At 37.5% G+C, this 24,868-nt stretch overlaps 1 protein-coding gene across 1 annotated transcript; it reads right to left on the bottom strand.

Moving 5' to 3' along the window:
- On the bottom strand, positions 5,185-18,866 carry LOC109231382. The gene is made up of 10 exons (XM_019397033.1): positions 18,525-18,866; positions 16,599-16,709; positions 11,705-11,803; positions 11,453-11,539; positions 10,969-11,077; positions 10,014-10,822; positions 8,385-8,549; positions 8,043-8,282; positions 7,397-7,615; positions 5,185-5,594 (listed from the first exon to the last, which is right to left on the bottom strand). Exons 1-10 carry the CDS (start codon positions 18,618-18,620, stop codon positions 5,349-5,351), a joined length of 2,181 nt encoding a protein of 726 aa, XP_019252578.1. The 5' UTR covers positions 18,621-18,866; the 3' UTR covers positions 5,185-5,348.

Genomic DNA, 24,868 nt, shown 5'->3' on the forward strand with positions numbered 1-24,868 from the left:
TCTTGTTCTAGGCCGGCCTCCTTTGTTTTATATAGGGTTTAGGACTTAAAATCCCATGTTTTACACTTTAGCCCCTGAACTTTACGCTTCCCACCGCGGTTTCACCGCGATCGCGGTGGAACCGCGGCCAAACGCCCTCGCGGATTCTTCATTCTTCAGAAACTGCCTTCCACCGCGGTTCTGCCGCGGTCGCGGCAAAACCGCGGATTTTCACCCTGTTCCGTTTCGAATTTGGAAAAACGTAAAACATGAAAGTTGTAGCCCTTTGAGTTAGCTTTCCAACCATATATTGTGGAGCCCAAATGGAGTTCTGAGCAAAAAGTTATGTCTATTTTACTAGACAGTGCGCAATATGCCTCCTCAAGTCTTCGTTCGTACTTAATTATCAAATTTGACCCCCGAACACGATCCCGGCTTAATTCCTTGAGCTTTTACTCAGACTTCAAAGCTTAAAATCACTTAAATTCATTCCATAACATCTATATAGCTCGGAATCACACCTACAAGGCATAAAACACACAATTAGTGCAAAACACTAGCGATTAAAGCGCAAACTCAATTAAAGTGCAGTAAATTCGAGTGTAATAAGCGACTAAAATATGCAATTATAGCCTATCATCAATACCTTTCCTTCAAACCAGTCCACAATTCAAGTGGATTCATCACTGTCAAATATTAAGCTTTCAATCCTTCATCCAGATGATGACGAAGGAAAATCATAGCCTTCACTTTGTCCTTACTTGATGCCTCATTACCAAGAGTAATTGTGTCACCATAACCTTTAGTGTCTAAGTGAATTTCAGCATCGAGAACCTACGATAAATAGTTCTTTCCAGAGATATCAAGTACCACAAATTTAAGTTTTGATAAATTCGACATACTGAAAACTATCAAAGAAAATAACTAAAGTTAGAAATCATAGAAACTATTATTAACAAAAGACTTTATAATTATGAGGCAGTACATACTCATAAGCTAATATCTTATGTCAAAAATCAAAATAAAGCCTTTACATATATTATATTTCATTATGTATCACAGTGAACTAGTGCATGACGTTTACTTAAAATGTATTAGATCCAATTGTGTATGTTTGTATAATCGATTAGCTTAATTAGTAAAGCATTATTTCTGTTGATTATCACGTCTACTTCCACCTTTTATATTGTCCAAAAAACTTAACAGCTGCAAATACTTTTAAAATAAATCAACAATGAATAACAGGCTAGGCAGAAAGAGAAAATGGCAAACAATTAAATATTTATTAGACAGTTGATCATATACAGTTCATGCACCTAACTTGGATTAATATTTTATCTTATGGATGATTCATGTAGTTGTTTATCTTTAGTGATTGTTGTCGAGTTTTTCTAATTTGTTATGGTATGAAATATGGGGTCAAGCAAAATGTTTAACAGGAGAAATTGCTCAATAATATATGCATGAATTATCATAATTCTGCTCCTGCTATATATATGTTAGATAATAGTAGTAAACATGACATGAGAACTTTAATATTATGGCCAACTAAACAAAATACTTAACCATATATGAATATGTTAATACCAAGCATACTGGTGCATATTATTTAGAGGTGTTAATCGGGCCGGGCTGACCCGCTAACAACCGGTTCAGCCCGAGTCAGCCCGGTCCAGCCCGTTACTGTAGATTATAGCGCGGGTTGGGACGGGTTGGGCGGGGGGCGGGCTTGTAACGTCCACTTTTTTTTTAACGGGTAACCGAACCCGCTACAACCCGTTAAGCCCTTAACGGGTTCTAAACGGGCTACAGCCCGTTTCAACCCGTTTACCCGAAATTTTGTTTTTTTTAAAAAAAAAAAAATCTGACCGTTGCCAACGGTCTAATACTAAAAAGGACCGTTGGCTAACGTTTATTTCTGCCCACTTTTTGGCTTTTTATTTATATTTTAGCCCCCCACCCCTTATAATTTCTAAATTGCAATTGTAGCCTTTTAAAAACTATAAATACCCCCTTTCTTCTTCATTATTCCTCACAATTCAATTCATTTTCTCTCTAATTCTCTCTCAATTCTCTCTTGATAATATTCTCAATTACTCATTATTTCAAGCTTTCAACTTTCAAGTTTCATCAAATATTTAGTTTACTCATTATAAAAGTATTATTATCATAAATTTCTAATTCAATTATTCAAGTGAAGTGCGGCATCAATTTCAAGACTTCAAGTTAAATCATGCCCCGTACTTCTAGAGTGCGCTCATATGTTTGGGAACACTTTGAGGTGTTAGAAGAAAATGAAGAAGCTTGAAAATTAAAGTGCAAGAACTGTGGTTTAGTCATAAATCATCGTCCAATGTGTGGCACTGCCTCTTTAAGGAGGCATATCAAGAGTTGTCTTGAACGTACTCCAGAAGTTCGTCTTTTAAGTTGATTTGAGACAATTTGTGTTATTTTAAAATTATTAGACGTATTTATGCTTAATGTTTTAGTTTGTTAGATTAATTTGAATTTTGAAGTATTATTAATTTATTATGCATGAAAATGTAGTTTTACTCTTTTTCGTTAATTTACTTGTTAATGCAAACTTCAATTTTGTAAATAATTTGCCTATTGGTCTTATTAAATAATTTTTTGTAGCCACTTACTTTCTAATTTCAAATTTTCAATTTTATTTATATTTTAGCCACTTAAAAGTTCAATTCTAATCTTTAATTTTAACCCTTAAAAGTTTGCAAACTATTAAGTACTTAACTATCAATAACATTGAAAAAGAAAAATATAACTTAATTTTAAAATATAAATATATATATATATATATAGCCCAACCCCGTTAAGCCCGAACCCGTACGGGCCCTATAGAACCCGAAAAATCCCAGCCCGCCAACAACCCGGCCCGAAACCGAACGGGCTGACATTTTTTGTGTCCAGCCCGTCCGATAAACAGGTATACATATATATAATCCAAAACGACAGGGATTCAGTTGAACAACCTTNTATATATATATATATCCCGACCCGCCCGAGCCCGTTAAGCCCGAACCCGTACGGGCCCTATAGAACCCGAAAAATCCCAGCCCGCCAACAGCCCGTTAACCCCAGCCCGATAACAACCCCGCCCCGAAACCGAACGGGCTGACATTTTTTGTGTCCAGCCCGTCCCAGCCCGCCCGATAAACAGGTATAATATTATTACCATAAACCAAATGGACATAGTGATATACCTGAAGAGGAGAATCAAACACAACTAGAGGTGATTATAAAAATGAAGGTAGAACATCGTGTTGATAACGTGTTATAAAATAAAAGCAATGTAGCAAAGTAAAGTAACAAGAATAGAGATAATATAAGGGATGAGAGAACTCTTTTCTTTCTTTCCCTTATGTGTGCATTTACCCATCAGAATACAAGGCTATTTATAAGCCTAAAAAGTGATTTTACACTCCATAAAAAAGTAAAGGAAATGGGTCTCCATAGCAACATGAACATCCACAAAATTTTTTATTTTGTGCCTCACACAACTGACACTAGTTGTGTGAGGTCTCTTTTTTGTCTCACAACTGTGTGGTCCCAGAATTTTTGTGGACCCAGATGTGTAAGATATGGGTCCACAAATATGTGAGATAAAAAGATATCTCACACAATTAGTGTAAGTTGTGTGAGACTCAAAATAAAATCACTCGAGTCATAACAAAAACCAAGTTCCACATACTATTGGCTAGAAAAAAAGGGTTAAAAATACTGTCTGAGTCATCTTGGTTCTCTAAGTTTGCCAAGAATGAACACTTGGATCTGTGTTACATACTTAACAAACTCTGACTATTAAACTTAATAGATAATTGGAAACAGAATGAAATACTGTATCAAGTTTGAGGGGTTGCCGATGTATTTGGCCTATACAAATTATTGGAATCGATGCTGATTAAATGAGTATCTTTGTTGATACACAAATTCAACAAGGTGAATCTAGTTTCAAAGCATATTAGTAATATTCGCACTGCAGTATGGTTTGTGCTCTATTTGTTATTAGTTGGTATTGGTTCTATCACATGCACTAGCTAGCATGTTTAGCTATTTTTCCAGAGGTAGATTAGTGAATGGGAAAAATGTAAGGTAAGGCTGTGCACAATAGACCTTTGTGGTCCGGCTCTTTCCCGAACCTTGCGCATAGCGGAAATTTAGTCCACCGAGCTGCCCTTCTAGAGGCAGATTACTGTTTGCATCTCCATGCTCTTCATTCTCTTTCTTCCTCCACCTCCGTCTTCTTCTTCATACTGCTTCTTTTTGGCTCAAAGTTTGGTACAAAAACTCTCTTCTTTTTTTCTCCTTTTTTTTTTAGTGTATAATTTATCTCTTCGAAATGAAATTGAAAGAATTAAAAGAGTTTGGCCAACTAAAACGAAATGAATATTGAAAGAACTATGAAGTCATTGTTATGTGGTCAATATGTGATGCCTCTAATCTTTTGTTCGTTCCCTTTGGTTTCAGTATCAGAAGCATTTGACAACTAGTGTAGGAAAAAGGAAGACTCTTCTCAAATTATACTCTCCTCAGATTATTAATATACAACAAATCATTATATGTTATTTAATCTTATAAATTGCTCCGTTCAAGTCTAAAAGCCGTAGTCCAGAGTCCAAACGTGCTAACTTCATCCTTTTGATTTTCCAACATTTGCCTATCCAACAAAACTTATGAACAATTTAAAAGATAGCCATCAGGCAAAAAAAACATTGAACAACACAAATCAACATTTGCTACTTCGACAAGCCTTGTCAACAATTCAAGAAGATGTGTAGAACGACGATAGTACCAAATTATGCCCACAAATCTTGTGAACAATTAAACAACACATGCAAAATTTGAGCAAATCCGGATAGACTTGGTAACATCTTAGTAAGATCGGTAGAATGAAGATTGCAGGCCCAAATCCGGTCTCTCGTCTTACCATAGGAACATTGTTACCGGGTTTGGAACATCACTATAGGAAGATCTGGAACATCATTAGGGGAATCTTCCAGTGTTAAGAAGTGTAATGCACATCAACTTTGTATTGGCTTGAGTTTTTCGCCAAAATGATATTTTATCAAGCAACGATGTCAGCACAAAGAAGCACATAATTCCAATGTGCTACAACGCATATGCAAATCTTAAACTCATTTATTAAATGAATAGGATTCTTTTCTTTTTTAAGTATAAAGTTGGACATTTTACAGAAAACTTCAATTATTGCATCTTTAGAGCAGTATACATAATGGTGCCGCGAAATTACAACACCAACAGTAATGTTGGCTGTCAACTCTAGATATTTTTCATGGGATTAGGTGCAGATTACACTAGATACGACAAAATTTTACAATATTTACGTGATTTCATCTATCTAAATGCTCGCTTTCTACAGTTTCAATCGGAGAATCTTCACTCTCTCTAGGAGAAGACATTTTCTTTTTCAGAGCATAACGGATGACAGAGTTCACCTGTTTTCTCAATTTACCATTATTGACAAGGATATTTGTCAGCACATTTCTCAACTTGTCATCCACAGTCCAGGAGTCACTATTCACATCCACTGTCTCAGCAGTAGAAACTGGGGATTCGGTTCCTTTGTCTGCGTTCACCTGATAAAAAACAAGTCACAAGTACTCATATCAGAAATTGATCAACACTGTACATAAACTTATTTATGCGAAATCTTGAGGTAAAGCTGAGGCCACAGGTTGGAGAATTATAAACAAACCAGAGCAACTTAAAACAAGATGCTGTAGACAGAGATTACAAAATTAGAACTTTAGTCATTCATATATATGAACCAAGTATGAGTTTCTAGTTTCTGAACCTTGGTTTAATCCATGTTCCACCTAAGAGTTTTCTCTAGCTCATGCAAAAATCAGCTGGCATGGTACGTGAACATTCGTGTCTACCAGAGAACATCTACGACTTAAGGAGCAACCAAGATTTCCAAATCTCTATTTGGCGTGCCTTCGACAGTTAACATGGACTAATCTTTTATAAATCATCTGAAAGAGTGACTGACATATGCAAAGTTCCAAGCCACTGAAATCAGCTCACAGCATCACTCACATCTTCCGTAGTTATAGTACATAGAAAAGCTAAATCAACACCCCCTCCACAGAAAAGCTGTATTATGCCCTTATAATACTGCTTCCAACTCCCATTTTCAACCACATCTCTTGGGTGCAACAAGTAGAACCCAAGTGACCAAACAACAATCTCATGACCCAAGCTTGTAGGCAGTCAATGTTATCAATGCAAAGACCCAAGCCTCACTTTCATTACTTGCTAGCCACTCTTTCGTGATTCCTGAATTACTCTTCACAAGCAAGCATGCACCAGAGATCAAACAACCAAATGTCTCATTCTTAATAATTAGCCATTACATGCAGGTGTTCAGGCCAGGTGTCAAAAGCCTGACATTAATGTAAGAAGTTTCTGGGAGGAGGCATTTCTCTTTAACTGTGAGCACATGCCTATCCAGAAATGTGTTTTACCAAAGAAAAACTCTGTTAAAGAGAAATTACCGTTATTTTTGAAAAATCATTAATTCAATTAGCAAACTTACATACCAACACAAACATACAGACAGAGCAGATGGAGATCAAAAGCCAGACTTTATACTTTGCTGCTCAAGGAGGGAGGAAAAAACAGACAGATTGAGTTGAGATACCACAAACTATCTCTCAGCAAAGTAATTCCTTAGGGGAGAAACTCCGATCTTTTTTCTTTATACTAAAAAAAGAACAAGAAAAAAGAAACTTGGATTTCTTCTTTCCTTCCATTTCTTTCCAGATACCTAGAAACAACACAATATAGCCGACCCCAACTTGGCCTAGTTGTTGTGGTACCTAGAAACAAAGCAATATAATCATTAAATCGAGCTTCCTGGTCAAATGCCTTGTTCTTTATTGTATCTAGCATCTCAGCAGTTCGTCAGGTAAATGTTACAAGTTACACTCAATTGACTCACTACAGTTTATTACCAAAAGTGTTGTGTTCAAAATCAATATCTTTCAGTGTAATGTGATTTGGTACAGCTTACACCTAAGTTTATTGACTTTGCAAGTGTATATTGTTCGGAATATTGATTCTGTTACTTACTCTCATGGGGTTTATTTTGTCTTTGACATACTTTATTTATATCCTATCTTCCCCTGTGCGGTATGTCTTATTTACCAATAAAGATGCCATAAAGTATATCCTAAATTCCAGCTGATGAGGAAGTAAAGAAATACTTCAAGCTTTACATGCCACTTTCCACTGTATAAACAGCTATCGCAAAATTGCAACTTAAAAGCCATTTTTGCAGAAACATCTCAATTGGATGTGGGAACTGTCCTCTTTTTATCAGTTAGAATGTGTGAACCGTCTAGAAATGTAAAAATTGGAATAAAAGCTTCAATACCTCTGCAAGGATAAGGTTGATTTGATTGTCATATGCTGTGAGGAGATTCAAGGCATCTGAGCATGATGGAGAATCCATGATAAGGTCGTCTTCTTTTTCGTTGACTAAATTAATGTTGCATTCTTCAAAGCGCTGTTGAAGAACTTGACATTCATGTAGCAGCTTCTGCCAAGATGTCCTTGCTTGTTCATTAGCTTGCCTCTCTTGCTCATAAAGTTTCTGCATATGCAAGAAAACTTTCAGTAACAAAAATACAATAAGAGACGAGGATCCGCAGAGTTTGTTAATACATGAATCAAGTTAATCCTTGAAACCAAAAGAGATCTCCACAGTAGAGCAAATATACTGATACGGTTTCATAGTTGTTCCTCTACTGCTACACTACCCTTTTCTTTCACTCTTCTCAGAAAGTTCAATATTGTAGATAATTTAACAGATGAGAATGGAAGAAATTGCGCCAGGATGTGTTTTATATAGCGTATATTCACAGATTAAATGAACCATAATCAACAGAGAGCAAGAGAGACTGAAGAGCAGTTCACACCATGACAAAGTTACAAGTTCTTGAAGAAAGGACAAACAGAGATGAAAATTAGTCTTGGGAGGGAACTTAATGTAGACTCAGAAATGACATCGCAAGCTATACCTCAGCCTCCAATTTTCCTTTAAGCGAATGATCTAGCTGCTGCTTCAAATCTGCTTGTGAGCCTCGAAGAGATTTTATTTCTTTAATGAGAACTTTAACATCAGCTTTTGATTTTACTTCAAGTTCTTGATGTCGTTTCTGCAACTCATCAAGCTTCCCTTTTGTAGCATCCAACTCCTGCAAGATTCCGTCTTTCTCCTGACTGGCATTGTCTTCCATGGAAGCATTGCCCAGTTTAACCTGATGAAGTTTGACACATATATAGTCCGAATTAACATTCTATCTGAGTGACGGGAAAATCATCACAAACTAGAGGATAATCAAGTGAAATGGTGGCAAAACCTTGTGTGAGTTCAGTTTCAGTTCCATTTCAAATGACTTCCGCCGAAGCTCTTCCATATCCCACTGCATCTGGGTGACCCTTTCCCTTTCAATCAAGATTGCTTGCTCAAGGTTTTCTTTGCTTTTCTGTTTAGTAGCCTCAAGCTCCACTTCCAAATCCTTAACCTGATATAACCATTGTCTCAGAACAATAGAGCATCATAGGATAATCATTTATGAGCTCTAAAGTTAGGGCTTTTCAGAACAGCTATTTTCTCACAAACAAAATGGTTTATGCCAGATTAAGATGTCACCTACATTCTCCTTTTTAATATCAGTGGTGTTCGGGCAACCTTGCACGCAGCCGACACAATCTACTGGTGGCCCATGGCTGCTACTTCCTCCAACACAAATATTGGGTAACTTGCCAGCCAAGGGTTAGGCAAATGGAAAGAATTCATATAATGTTGCCTCTGCTGGAATGGGACCTTGGTTCCCAAGGTTGTCACTACAGCTCTTAGACCGCTAAGGCATACCTCCCTGAGGCGTATATTCTCATTAAAGATTAGCATGACATTATTTCAGATTAATTCTTCTTTCAGCTATTACCTGAAGTTACTTATCAAAAAAAAAAAAAAAAGCTATTAACTGAAGTAAATCAAAATCAGCAGCAAGTAGATATGAAACTTTTTCTCTTTTTCTCTTTTTCTTTTTTAAAGAAAAAGGGCTTTGCAAGAAGATATAAAACTTGCCAGATACATAAGTTTCTTTCTTTAATGCACAACTCTTCACCTTCTTCACATATATACTAAGAAAGGTATGGTTTGATCAGTATTCCAATGGAACCAACCAGGAGGGTTTGCCTGGCTATCTGATCCTAAAGATGTCTAAGAAAGAATATAGGCAAAATCTTGCTTAAATGATGACTTGTGAGCTTTCTCAATTGTGATCTCTTACAGTAAGTCGGAATTATAGACTTCAGCACAAGCACTCAGGTTCCAAATTTGTTCAATGTTTTAGCATTCTCCTTTACTAAAACTGAATTAATGAAGCAAATACACACTCTTTTCTCCTGCTTATATCAACTCATACCTCCCTATGGCAGAGCACTTCATCTTTCATCTCTTTAGTTCTCTCAGGTTGGGTTCATGTGTTAAAGATATCGCAATATATTCCTTGTCTCTGCATCAATCAGGGACAGCTTTTAAAAGGCTTTTTAACAGCCATATGAAAATAAACCCATCATTGGTAATTTATACTATTATTCTGGGAGGAACACTTTCTCAGCATCATATGGGAATTTAAGGTCATTAACCCATGATCCAAGAAGTTTAAGATCTCTCTGGTTGCTAAGCTCCGTACTCTATTCATCATGCATGGTCATCAGTAGCATTGTCAAAAAGAAATACATAAGACACGTTTATTCTCGAAAAGCCTCAGTAGCACCCCAACACAAAGGTTATATATTTTTTATGGTAGAAGATAGATTTCATCCAATCTCCTTTTAGGGAACATGCATAATGATTAGAGTACGGTGTCTTATAATCATGCATGATGATTGTAACTTGGGATGTTGCTATTTATTTCCCTCAGCTTTGTGCTAGCTTATGAATAGACTTCTTTTTCAGAAAAAAATATAAAAGCCAATACCTTAGTTGTGAGGTAGTCTTTCACAGCAATTTCCTGATTTAATCTTGAGATAAGATCCTCCATGTCAGTTTTTGCTGTTATCAGTCTCCTTTGCATGGTTTTAAGTACTCTATTCATTTTTTGGCGCTGATCTGAAGGAAGTAATAATTGCACATCACTTGGCAGCATTAAGTCAGTGTTCTCAACGTTTCCTGACGTCTCAGCCGCTCTGGGGATGTTGATCGGTCCTTGTCCGTAGGAATTCGGTATTGCTGAACCTGACAATTCACTGCCTCTTTGGGAACTCATATCGCTTCCTATGCTCTCAGCTGATAACTTCCTAGCATGATGGATAACTTTGGCATTCTCCCGCTCCGAAGAAAGTCCACTCATACCATCAGTAGTAACAGCTAGATCAGACAATCTGGAAGCATTTCCATTGGCTTTATTGTTCTCTTCAAATTTATTAATCTCTCTACTGTGCACCCTATGTCTAGGATAATTTCCAAGTTGTTCTAGAATAGCCTGACCCATGAACAAGCCTTCATCAATGTTGGACATTCCATATTTCACAAACTTATCTATTGGACTTGTCACATCCTCATCCAACGAGAGATCATCTGTCCCAAAATCAGAGTTATTATCCCTTCCAAGGCGTGGTGTGCCAACATCAGATATCTCATAAGCTGTGTCACTACCATAATCTGATGTGAGCGATGAACTCGCAGTTATTGCAGACAAGCTTGCATTAGGATGAACTTGAAGGGAAGAAAGAGAACTATTCACAAAAGGATTTGATTCTGAATCATGTTGGTTTTCATCTTGGAAAGCTGAAAGGATTATAGCAATAAATGTTACCAATTAGACATGACACAAAGATAATTTAGATACAAAGCAAAATCAATTGAGCCACAAGTCCAATCTTTTTCAGAGAAATGAATTTTAACGGACAATAGTATAGTAGCAACAGACATACAAGATCTAGCAGCAGCTTCCAGTTCGAGAAAAGATGCCACTGGAGCACTTCTAGAAACATCAATATCAGATAGTAATTTGGTCATCCACTCCTCCAAGGAGGATCGTCTCTGGAAACCATACAAGTATATGAAAAATTAGAATATCATATAGAACTACAGCTGCAATTTCACTTGGAATGAAATCTTTTGTAGTTACCCAACATTTCATTGACATTTTTAATATTTAATGCTGCTAATTAACTTCCAATAGTTGTGTGCAATTTATGTTTCACTAGATAAACAAAGCCATTTGATATAAGAATAATGAAGAGAAAAAGTCTTCAAATTCCACAAAATTAAAAACTAAACATACAGAAGTTTGGCTCTAATTTAAAGATGTATGAGATTCTCCCCCAAATTAAAGTTTTAGCTACAAAAAAACGACAAATGACAACAATTTCATCACACATTGTATACGAGGAAACTAGCCAGTACAATGCTTACCTCTTCTAGTAGGGTTCTAGTTTTTATCCGCAAGAAACCCTTGGGTGGGGCAGGAGGAATATTCTTCCTTGGAAACATTCTTTTCAGCTGTGACACAGAATCAACCACACTATTAAATACCCTGAGTTTATCTAAATACTCATAAGAGATAACTGGTCTACTTTGATCGTGGTCCAAGAAATTTCACAAGTCCTCTTAACCTAAAAATTTAGAAAAAGAAAAAGCATCTGAAAAGAGCGTCCGCAAACTTACAGCAGCTAGAAACTTCAAGAAATCATTGAACCTTCTTAATACGACTCGGGTAGTTGTATTCCCTTCTGGTGATTGTAAGCCAACCAAAACCCTATAAAACTGCCCTTTAAGAATGTCAAATTTAAACCTCTATAAATGCTAACACATAAGAACTGAATCTTGACAAGGGGAAAAAAATTGCAACAGGTTATAAGTTGACCTTGCCTGGATTCAGGTCCAAGTTTGAGATGTAAAAATGAGTTCAACATGAGTATTTCAAAATTCAATTCTAGTTAGCTATTAATGATAAGTGTTGAAGTGTGTGACAATCTCATCTAAAAGCTTGAGCTGTTAGAGAGAACACACTTTTATTTACTTAATTATGTCTTCAACACGCCCCATCACGTGCGGGCTTGATTCTTTTTGATGAGCCAAACACGTTCTTTTTTTATATTGATTGGCGGTGAGACTCGAACTCAGGACCTCTGCCTGCTCCAATACCAAATACCATGTTGAAGTGTGACCATCTCATCTAAAAGCTTAAACTGTTATAGAGAACACACTTTTATTTACTTAATTATGTCTTCAACAATAAGAAATAACTAGAGAAATGCCAGTTTCTCACAAGAAAACTTAACAGAAATAAAGAAAAGAAAAGAAACAACAACAACAAACCCAGTATAATCCCACAAGTGGGGTCTGGGAAGGGTAAGCGTATGTAGACCTTACCCCTCAGAATCATCATCATCATCATCATCATCATCATAAGAACAAAGAAATGCCAGTTTCTCACAAGAAAACTTACAAGAAATAAAGAAAAAAAAGAAACAACAACAACAACAAACCCAGTATAATCCCACAAGTGGGGTCTGGGAAGGGTAAAGTGTATGTAGACCTTACCCCTAAGAAGAAGAAGAAGAAGAGGAGAGGAAGAAGAAGAGGAAGAGAGTGAAACTTAATTAACTCCTTTTGTAGCTGAAAATGATTTAACCTTTTTGCACTTTGTTAGTACTTTTTCCGGTTTATAAAATTTTACCTACACATGTCGAGAACTCTATCATACATTCAATTACTCATCTTGTCAAATTAGAATTTCCTTAGCTAGAGGCAGGGAGAAACTCATCCCAGCACCACCTGCTTCTTCAAAGTTTGAAAATCCATGGAGAATCTCTAGTCTCATCATAAGCAGAAAATGACGATAAGAGAAATAATGCCCAAACTTTCTATTTTAATTCTAAATTACAGTAATTTGTTAAAATAAGATAGAATTGTGATACATAACCATTCCCATAATAAGATTCAGAATCAGCTAATCACAATAAATAAGGGTGAAAAAGACATGGGAAGACGACAAAAAGCTCATTATAAAAATTGTGAAGATCCTCAAACCTGGGAACTGACATATGCTAGGACCAACAGACCCAAGAGCACTACTGAATGATAGGTTCAAAGTAAAGTGGGGACACTTCATAGATGAATCTGCAGATCATTCATAACGAAATGCAGAAGAAATCAAGCTGCAGATTGCTACTCATGCTTAACTTAGGGGTTACTGATTTGACTAAGCACAAACATTAGGAAAGAAGGATTGGATGAGTAACAACCATATGTCGGGTAAGCTATTTGACTGCTGCAATATAACTCTAGGTTGGGGCAAATTGAGATCTCTTGGGTAACTTTTGAGGGCTTCATTTGGACACCAAAAGGCAAAATGATTAATCATTGGCAAGTTGTATGGATGAAATAAGATGACATGATCCTGCACCCAAGGAAGTGAAGTGGGCGAAAACCTTGGAGATCAGTGTTCGAATCCAGCACAGAATAAAAACGTTAGGTAACTTCTTCACATCTGTTTAAGGCTTGGTGGATAGAGTTACCCCATACCTGTGTTGGTGGGACGTCAGAAAAATCGAGGTGCGCACAAGACCCGGAGACCACCGTTTTCAAAAAGAATAATAAGGTGAAACAATCATTCTGCTTAGGGCAATCCAATAAGTTCTTCGAGTGAAACATTACACATTCCATCTTCTAAAACCAACACTTTCTCATGTTATTTAATATAGAATAATTTCTATATGGCTATTATGAATCTGCATCCCTTGGGAGTAATAAACCTGTTAGATTTTTTTTTTCTTTTTTTTTTTTTGATAAAGGTTAAAGAATAGACCTGTTAATTTTTTTTAAGCAAAGAGATCCTTTTTTGCACTATTGTTAGCTCAATACCAATTAAGAACCCCCCAGGAACTCCAAGAATTCCTGTTATACATTTGTTCTGACGCTCAACTCTTTTTTCCAGATTCATGAATGTTGAATCAACTGAACACATTTCTACATCTGTTCCACTTCTGAAAGATGCAGTGTTATATCACCTTACCTCGGATGCAGACAGGGAAAGTTATGGACACACAAGGCCTTCATGTAGATAAGAAACACCGATCAATTGACAATTAAGCACATAAAAAACCTTAAAGTACTTCAGTTTACCAAAGTATACACATCCACAATCACATACTAAATCTTCATAAGCTAACAATAAAGGTACATATAATATTAGATACTTAACCTGAAATAAATCAACCGAAGACTAAAGGTATGGTTTAATTTTCTTTTAATAAATTGTATGGTTTAATTATTGTTCTGTTATCCATTTAAGTAACTTAAGTTGTTAATACATGAACTGTTGGCCAAGCTTTAGGCAGATGTCAGATAGGAAAGTTTAGAGGGGGACCTAGACAAAGTTCTAAGAAACACTACCGGAAGGATAGATGAAACAAGGTAAGAAAGGAAACGGGTAAAATGAAGGTTGGGAGTAAAATCGCATCAAGAACTCAAGGGGATTGAGAGTGAAGCGAAATGATCCAAAAACAGTTGGAGAAGCAACCCCCAAAAAAAGCTCAAAGGGTGGAAGTTCTTTGTTTGTTTGAGTTGTCTTCATCATCCAAGATCACTGTAAGAATCCTATTTGGTACTAAAGTTAACTATGCAAACCCCCTTAGGTGCATCTTAATATATCATACTTGTGCACTGAGAGAAAGAATACAACTATTTTAATGTATAGATGATACCATCTAGTGTCACACTTACATTGCGACCGGTGTTTGATAAGAATCTTTTAAGTTTGGACAAGATAGTATGACAGGATAAAGATAGGTGGAGGATTAAGAGAATTCCCCAGTTTTAGAAAATCTTTAGTTTGTCCATAAAGACATGATTGAATTGTGGAATGAGATGGGCCCAAATGGAGTGGAATGGACATAGAGGATTCATATACCCCAACTGGCATGCGATTGACGTGTATTATTTCTTGTACGAGATAAAAAGGATATAAAAGGCTATAGCTAAAATGAAAAGTATAACATCAAATTCGGATGATACAGGTTTTACTCCCTCCAACCCAATTCAGTTGGTCTTATCACAAGGAGAGTTACAAGTTTTAGATACTAATGCAATGCTGCGATAATTTTGAAAATAATAGCAAGAGTTCTTTCTTTCCTAGGAATATAGAACCATTTTATAGTGCAATGCAAGCAGGATTACATCACAATATCACATTAGTTGATAATTCAATCTGTCCCTACCAACCCAACATAGAAAGTAAAATTAGATGCATTAAGTGCAGCCATCCCTAAAGTGTGGGGAATCTGTGACGAAAAAATAAATGCTCAAATATCATAACTTCGCAAAATGCTGAATAGCCGAAAAGCATAAAAGAAGTGAGATACATAGTGGTTTTAAGCCCAAACTGTATGCTCTAGTGAAGCATGGGGAAATGAGTGTGTTCTAAAACTAGTCTGGGGTGCAGGGGATGATGCCGGGTTTGGTGAAGGATGCACTGCATAGCTAGGTCACTAGAATAAGGAATAGAAGATGCATGGAATGGGCGTTGCCCTGCTAGCCATCATGTGAGTCTTGTGGGAAAGAGAGAAATAGGAGAGCTATTGAGGGGTTAGAAAACGATTTTGGACATTTGGGGAATAACCTCTTATTCTTAGTTAAGTTTGTGCACCCATGAAGTTCCTGTTTGTATAGAAGATTGGTGAAAATTGTAGAGAACCATATTGTTTTGTAGGTTCTCTACCTTTTTGTATACAGCTTGTATGCACAAGTTTCTCCCACATTAATAAAATTAATTTACCTTTAACAATAATGATGACAAAATAAAATAGATGTGTAACGTAAGAAAAAAAATTAACTATAAACTATAAAAATAATTTGGAGAATGCAACTATAAAAACCGACTACAAAGAAGTGAAATGTATAGAGTAAAAACCATCTGAATCTTTTTTTTTTTCAATTAAAGCATTTTGATCAAGTTTAATACCAATTTAAATTTTTGAATCACATGCAAAGATTCAGTTTTAACGTTTTAATTCAATTTTACTAACTAGTTTTATAATAACTAAACATAATTTTTCTGATAAGCATAATAAATAACATATGTGTTCACACCATTCCTTTTTAACAATTAATATATCCACATAACAACTATAGTATCTAGAGCTACCCTTTTTTTTTCTTTTTTTTTTTGGGGGGGGGGTAGGGGGGGGTAGGGGGGTCCCTTTTAAGACAAAGTCAATGGTTGCTAAAGCATATGCTAGGTCTTAACCCCTTAGGGCCTGAACTAAAATGCCGCCGACACTTGGTGAAGCATTGAGCCAGCGTTGCACTAAGTTTTAGGGCTTAAATGTGCTTTTTAACAAGAACAATTCGTCAAAGCGTCTCGATGGTCATAGGAATTCTACCAGAAGATCAAGAGCATCTTCAGTTTACAAACACAGATTATGAAATCATTAGCGCTATGTATTTAGCATTTCATATCTTTAATAATCCTTATTCAACTATTTGTTTGAGATATACTAGTATCTATAGCATAATGAAACGAACATTTAACTACATGGATAAAAAGGCTGATTACCACTACGGGATCTGAATTTGTTGATTTTGCCAGGACAACCCACGAAGGAATTGTAACACAGTAGCTCCAGCCCGTGTGAGGATCATGAGGCCAAACAGTTTCTCTTCCAGCCTGGATAGCACGTTTAGCATATGTAAGTACTTCCCAGGAAAAAACAAAATAATATCTGACAGCAAGTCTGGAAGGTAGATCTATTTTAAAAAAAGGAATTGTGCACTGGTACAAGTTAAATGGATTCTGTGCTCCGTCCCTTAGAAAGTGACATTTGGCAAGGGAAATAATGTGGAGAAGATTAACCACAGCTGTATCCTCAATTAGGTCATAAAGATATACTAGTTACCAAACAAAAAAAGGAAGACTTGGTACAAGGCTATAAGCAATCCTTATTCCATTCAAATTCTACAACCCTGTATACAAGTTAGAAACTAGTTGAATCTTGGAAGAATGCCTTGTTTCAAAGACCAGAAATGCCTAATATGATGAATGCTATATGTAAGCTTCTCATATACCACACAAGCAAAGTTAACAAAGAAGGTTATTAAATCAAACTGCCAAGTGGAGAACAGTGATGATATAAACAACCATATTCAGTGTTTTGTCTCACGAAAAAGGAAAAAAAGAAGAAGCTAATTCAGCGTCATCAAGTATGAAGTATGTATCAGTAGTCACAACAATAAGACAATCCACTTGCTCTTAGCATTTTAGATTATCAAAGTCAAGCTAATATCAAAAACTGGCACCAAAGAAGTCATCCAACTTTTTCTGACCTAAGATATTTTCTGAACATGCATAAATATCTTCTTTTTTTTTTTTAAATTAGGTAGCTAGGTATATACACACATAAATAATTGAATTATGATCGTGAGTTCTGATTACATGCTTCTTTATCAGAAGAAAAGACAGTCCTGATTACATGCTTCACCACTCATCCCGATCCATTATGCATCGTGGACCATAAAAAAGTCAACGGACAGTTCTAACTTAAAATTACCGACAACAGGGCAGCAAAAGATAAGCAACAAGCACCAGGAGGTCAACTATGACTACCTATCAATCTAATCAAGGATGCTCGGTTCTATGCACTAGATAATAGTTTGAATGGACATAATATTCACCGTGAAACTTATGAAGACTGGCCAAATTATGAATAGGTATATCTAAGTTTTATTGTTACGGCTTACTTAGATTCTAATGTGTTTTCTGCAAAGGCAAAGAAGCAATTGTGCTGACAAATGAACACCTGACAAATGAACACCTGCCCCTTCCATAAGAAAAAGCCAATATTTGATTTCTCAAAAAAAAATGTTTCGTCTTTAGTCTCACATTTAGTATCGTACAAGTTATGGCCTATTGATATCAAGCTATGTTAATAGGCACGGCTACAGGTATACACCCAATACAGCTGTGTGCAAATATCCAAATGAATGTACATGTAATATTTCCTAATTTCTAGTGTGTATTGAACAATGTGCACGAGGTAGCCACCACCGATGTCACACCTAACATAAGGCAAATGAAGGATCCCAGTAATATATCTGCCAAGCAATTCACTTATATCCAATGACTTGAAAATCTCTATGTATAGTGTGTGCTTACACTCAAATCTCCCAACAAGATCCGCCTTACTATGTTGATCAATCAGCTAGGAGACAAACAGACAGCTAAACCAACATAGTGGCTAAATTCACAGGTCTTTCCTAATAAAGCTGATGTATTTCCTTCAAAGAACTGATAAGAAGTCTAACTCTACTGTATCCAATCCCAATTTAACACTTCCGCACTAAATTCAGCATGATCAAACAATACCCACAAAAATTCCGTACAGACTATTCACTATCAGTTTATCCAATGATTCCAAATAGATCAATAAACTACCTTAAGTAGATCCATCAATTAAAAGGGGAAATGGAAAAGAAAAAGACTGACCCATAGTTTGGGAGGGGGGCTCCAATCCATACCCAATGGCAAAGGCGAAGTCCCATCATGTCTATGCTTCGGCGGACTCTGTCTTTGCCTCTGCATAGCTCAATCACAAATCAAATCAAAAGCCTCTTTCTCTGTTTAGACCAAAAATCAATCAGTTGGTGGGCGACCCGGGAAAATTAGATATTATGTTTCTCTCCCAAGAGAGAGAGAAATAACGAAGAAGAAGAATAGTGGGAAGTGGAAAGTCTGGAAAAGCAACAATCTTTGTTTCTTGTGTATGTAAAAGTGTAATTGATCTCTGAGCTTCTTAACCCGGCGCATGATAACAAAATAGAGTTAAACGTGGCTGAAATGTGACTTGTTTCGATTCCTTTCTTCTCCGCCCAGGGACAAGCGCGTGTGCCACGCGGAAGATTGCCTCGTACCAAATTTACTTTTTTAACAAGAACAAAGACAAAATTTTATATTATTCACCTAATTAACAAAACCTAGTCGAGGTTTTAAGGCGAGGAAATTCACTCTCACCGTAATTGTATGGTATGTATATATACATATATAATTAATTTATATCGGCTACGAAAAACAATAAATCTGATCAACTATTTGGATAAAAATCTTTTGGTATGAGTAAAGGTTAATGAGTTCACTCTTTTGTATCGAACGGAAGCTCTAGGGAACATTTATGGAATAAAATTTAGTAGAGGTCCAAAGTTCACTTCTTTCTTATTTAATTTGTTGACGAGCCTTTCATTTTTCGGAAAAGGGCTATATATGTCCCTCTACTATCGTATATTAGTTATTTATACCTTCTGTTATACTATTCGATGTTTCTTACCCCTGCCGTTAGCCTTTTTAACAAATCTACCCCTCCGATTAACAGACTCAGTCTGTGTGGACACATGGCACATTTTTAGATCCCCAGACCCTTTTTCTTTTCCCAACTCAGATCCATACCCGAAAACGTACTAAACCCATATATCAATAATAAGAAGCCGTCTTCTTTTCTTCTCAAAAATTAGGACTTAGACTCCATCTTTTAAGTAGGCCATACTTAGGGTAATTGCTTAGTTATTTGTACCTTTTATAGTACATTTATACGTATATCTGTTCCTTAGGAAGAATCTCTGTAAAATGAAATAAATTTCTGGAGATAAGTTTGTAACGCCTTGCTAATAATTTGATTTTACTTATCTTTGGGATGTAGAATTTCCATGGAGGCGTTGAGACATTCCACGTGAAGACTGTTGACACCACTGGAGCTGGTGATTCTTTTGTTGGTGCCCTTCTAACTAAGATAGTTGATGACCAATCCATTTTTTAGGTAATAATTAATCGGTAATACCTTTATAATTTCTTGCCCCAAGTTAAGGTTGTTTATAAACAAAGAATGGGGGTTAATTAATTTGTGGAAAAACATGTGTCAATAAGTGAGACACGTGTTATAAAAGCGCATTAGAATCTAAAACTTGAGATAAATTTGATAATTTTGTCAAAACAGATACTCAAAATGTGAATCAATGAAGATTAACTTGATACTTTTGTCACAATATATATTGATAATTCATCACATATGGAACTATGTCTCACATATAAATTTAAAAAATTAATAAACTCTTAGTTTATATTTTCGACATTTAGGAGTAAGTTTCATGTTCTAAGGATCAGATTGTTGCATTTCCTTTTAGCTTTGAATCAAATTAACAGTTCCTTTATTTGTGAATCAATTTTCTTAAGATTGACAAGCAAAAAATGATTTCAAAATGAAGGGGAATAAACAAGAGAAAGAAACATTCTCTATTTTTTCGTTTCATGAACAATTTTGTAAAACAAAAGAACCAACAGACATTCGAATAGGAGAACAGAGGAAAAGAAAAACAGTATAAATGAAAGAAGTAATTTTTTAGAAGAAAAGAAGACGGCTTCTTATTATTGATATATGGGTTTAGTACGTTTTCGGGTATGGATCTGGGTTGGGAAAATAAAAAGGGTCTGGGGATCTAAAAATGTGCCATGTGTCCACACAGACGGGGTCTGTTAATCGGAAGGTTAGATTTGTTAAAAAGGCTAACGGTAGGGGTAAGAAACATCGAATAGTATAACAGAGGGTATAAATAACTAATATCCGATAGTAGAGGGACATATATAGCCCTTTTTCGTTCATTTTTTATGTTTGTGCGAGTATTCTTCAGGTACACTAATAGTATTTGCCATACCGAAATGAGATTGATGACAACGAGTACTTAAAAATAAGGAAAAGGGTACTAATATAGCCTTCTACTTTGACAAATAGTATAGAGGAACTTTGCACCTAAGCAAGGGCTAGCAAAATCAACAAATAAAAATGGCGCCGAAATGAACAAACCATACCAAGCTCCACAAACGGACAATATACAGGCAAATTTGTTCGATGCTAACACAGGTAAATTCCTTCAAACTCAAACTCTGCGTTACAATTCAAAAAAAAGTCACACCCCCCCCCCCCCCAAAAAAAAATTCCCAAAATAGGCCCAATGGCCCAATGAACAACTTAAGCCCCACCAAGTCACAAGGGCTGACCCAACAACGTCAGAAACCCAGTACTCAGGCCCAGCCCAATACAAGCTCCAAAAGGAAAGCGGAGTTGGTTCCTGACGGCTCTACTGACCCCAATCATGAACCCCTCGTTCAAGGCGCTTTTAACCAACTTCCGAGACCCCCCTTCTCAATGATGGTGAAATACCCAATGGGGCCGGTCTCTTTTCCCCAAATGGGTACAACACCCAACCCACAACTGTCAGCCCAACTCCCCATCCAAATACACTCGCCTACACTCCCCCTACCAGTCCTTCTGAAACGACCTCTAATGGAGAAATACCTACAGTCGTCACCAACAATCAAGTGCTCTATCTGGTACCCCCCCCCCCCCCCCCCAATCTCCAGATGAAAAGACTCCAACCGTCAATTCTATTAGATCCCCAATTAATGACCAACCCACCCCTAGTTCCGTTTTCCAGTAACCCTTCCGCTGACCGAGATTTGACACTAAAGGGAGTTCTGATGGAACGCCAACCTCTTAAGATCACCCCCTTGTTACCCAAAGTACTAATGCAAAAAAAATACAAAAATGGAAAACGAAACGCCACCAACTATCATCACCTCCCTACCACCACCACCGGACCACCAACAGGCCTCTTGGTTGGAGGTTGCTCTTCAGGGCCATGGCCTTTATTACAATTTCACCCTGGGCAATCAAAAGGTGACCTTGATAATACAAAACCCAGCCCACCTAGCCAGAGTCACGGTGGAAGCATTGAGCAAAGCACTAGCAGCCTTTGGGCCTCTCCTATGGCAGTCGATGGTCAACAGAGACAACAAGTCACCATTGACCAACCCACAAGCACTCAGCAACCACATTCTACAAAGCTTCTAAACCCTTCCGTTCTTCCCAAATCTGACGAAGGAGGATCCAACAGTGGAGACGGTCTTCGTGATGATCAACCATCAAATTCAGCACAAACCATCAACTTCTGCTCCAAGAGAGAAGAGCACTTCGCCCCCTCTCCACAACATCAAAAAAGGGATCTCCAAAGCACTGGAAATCCTCAAAAAGAAGAATGTCTCGGAGGAAGAGGGAGCATCTTATGCCACACCACGAACGGACTCGCTCCTATTGGACTCAGTGAGAGCGATAGAGTTCAGCACAGAAACCAGCGAGGTAATAGTGGTGCTCTGCCCCAGAACGATGATCAAGTGTGGAATGAGTCTTGTCTCTACCCTAACCCATGGTCCAATCAAGCCCTTACTAAACCTAACCCCAGTACTGAGCCTCAAGAGGAAATTCCCCCCACCTTAAATGAAGTGTCCGCAAGGACCAAGGAACCCTCAAGAGGGACCTCACCAACCACCCCCAAATCCTCTGATGAATTACATCATATGGAATGTTAGGGGAGGAAACAATGCTGAGTTCAAGCGGCACTGTTTACAAATGGTGAAAATGCACAAGCCAGCCATGCTTGTCCTGCTTGAAACAAAAATGACAGACCACCAGAATCTGGTTCAAGAGCTCCAATTTGATATGATCATCCAGTCTCCAGCAGTAGGGCTCTCTGGGGGTATAGTGTTCATGTGGAAGGAAGAGTATGTGGCAGTTGATGAAGTGGCAACTACCCCCCAAGGCATCCATGCAATGGTTAAGGGAAGTCCCAACCACCCTCCATGGCTCTGCTCTGCTATTCACGCTAGTAATCTTTTAGCTAATAGGAAACTCCTATAGGAGAACCTAATCACAATATCAAAAAACCTTACAACCAACTGGTTTGTAGGAGGAGACTTCAATGAAGTCTTAAAGGCCAGGGATAAATTTGGGGGCAATCCCATAACCCTGAGTCACAGCAATTTGTTCTGGAACTGTATAAATGAGTGTAACCTTTTAGACCTAGGCTATAAAGGAAGTAAATACACTTGGAAAAATAAAAGGTACAGTAATAGAACCTCTCTAATCTTGGAAAGAATAGATAGGTGCTTCGCAAATGAAGGTTGGATTCAACAGTACCCTGAGGCAACTGTACTGCACCTACCTAGGACCCACTCAAACCACTGCCCTCTACAAATTAACTTGGTAGGGCCTCCAAAAAACAACCTATCAAAGCCCTTCAGGTTTGAGTCAATGTTAGCTAGACCCATCATTCCCTACCATCATCAATAGCGCTTTCTCAGATCATTCCAACCTCCTCCAATCCACTGATTCCTTCAAGACTCTGGTCACCAAGTGGAACCAAGAAATTTTTGGAAACATCTTCCACCAAAAGAGAAGAATCCTAACAAGAATTTCTGGAATCCAGAGATCTCCTAGCTACCAATTCAGTAGTTACCTGTTACACCTTGAAACAAATTTAACTGCTGAACTTAACCTAATCCTCAAAAATGAAGAGGATTTCTGGAAGCTTAAATCTAGGATAAACTGGCTTAATGAGGGTGATGCTAGCAAGATTCTTTCACACCTCCACCCTTAATGGAAGAATGAGGAACAGAATCCTCTCTCTTAAAGAGGAGAATGGAAACTGGCTTCATGACCAGAAGGATACTTATGAAGCAATATTGGGCTTCTTCACTGATCTATATACCACATCCCACACCAAAGCCCCTTGGGCTTTCACCAGCCATTCCACTATGTCACCCATTCTGTCTGAAAGCCAAAAAGCTTTTCTAGACAGACCTCTTGACCTGAGGAGATAAAAAGGGCAGTCTTCTCGCACAAACCCTTTAAATCTCCTGGCCCTGATGGACTCCACCCCTTCTTCTACCAAAAATATTGGGACATAGTAGGTGACTCTGTCACAAACTTCTGTCAAAAGTGTTTCTCTTCAAGTTCTATGTATAGCACCATGAACCAAACCCTCCTATGCCTAATCCCCAAGTGCCCCAAGCTTCAATGTTAAAATGCTTTAGGCCAATAGGACTTTGTAACACCATTTACAAGTCAGTCACAAAAATCATTGTGAACAGGATAAAGCCTATCCTGCCTCATATCATTGGGCCAAGCCAAGCCAGCTTCCTTTCTAATAGGAGAGCATCTGATAATGCTATCATTGTCCAGGAGTACATCACTCACTTCAGGAAAATGAGGGGGGAAAATGGCAACATGATCGTAAAAATCGACCTAGAGAAGGCCTTTGATAGGCTGGAATGGTCCTTTATTAGAGACACCCTCGCTGCTTTCAACTTTCCCCAAGGCTTATCCAATCTCATTATGTCCTGCATCAGTTCTTCATCCATCTCCATTCTTGTCAATGGGGGAAAAACTGATTCCTTCAATCTTTCAAGAGGCATTAGGCAGGGAGACCCTATGTCTCCCTACCTATTCATTTTGTGCATGGAAAGACTATCAGGATCTATTGATAAGGCAGTCCTAGATAACCAGTGGCAACCCATAAGTATAAGCAGATCTGGACAAAAAATATCCCACCTCTTCTTTGCTGATGATCTAACACTCTTTGCTAAAGCCAATGGCAGGAACTGTAATACCATCCTTTCCATTATGTAGAGCTTCAATGAGCAGTCAGGACAGAAAATCAATCTTGCCAAATCAAGAGTCCTGTTTTCCTTAAACTTTCCACAGGACTCCATACAGAATCTTTCCAACTCACTGCCCATCCAGCACACAACATTCTTTGGAAAATACCTTGGTTCCCCATTCTACATAAAAAGAAAACATCTGCAGACTTTCAATTCATTATTGATAACATGCAATCCAAACTGGATGGTTGGAAAACCAAATGCCTAAACATGGCTGGAAGAACAGTACTGGCCAAATCTTCTTTAAATAGCATTCCTAGCCATGTCATGCAGTACATCAACCTGCCCAC

Source organism: Nicotiana attenuata, chromosome 8, assembly GCF_001879085.1.
Source record: "Nicotiana attenuata strain UT chromosome 8, NIATTr2, whole genome shotgun sequence".
In the NCBI taxonomy this organism is placed as follows: Eukaryota; Viridiplantae; Streptophyta; class Magnoliopsida; order Solanales; family Solanaceae; genus Nicotiana; species Nicotiana attenuata.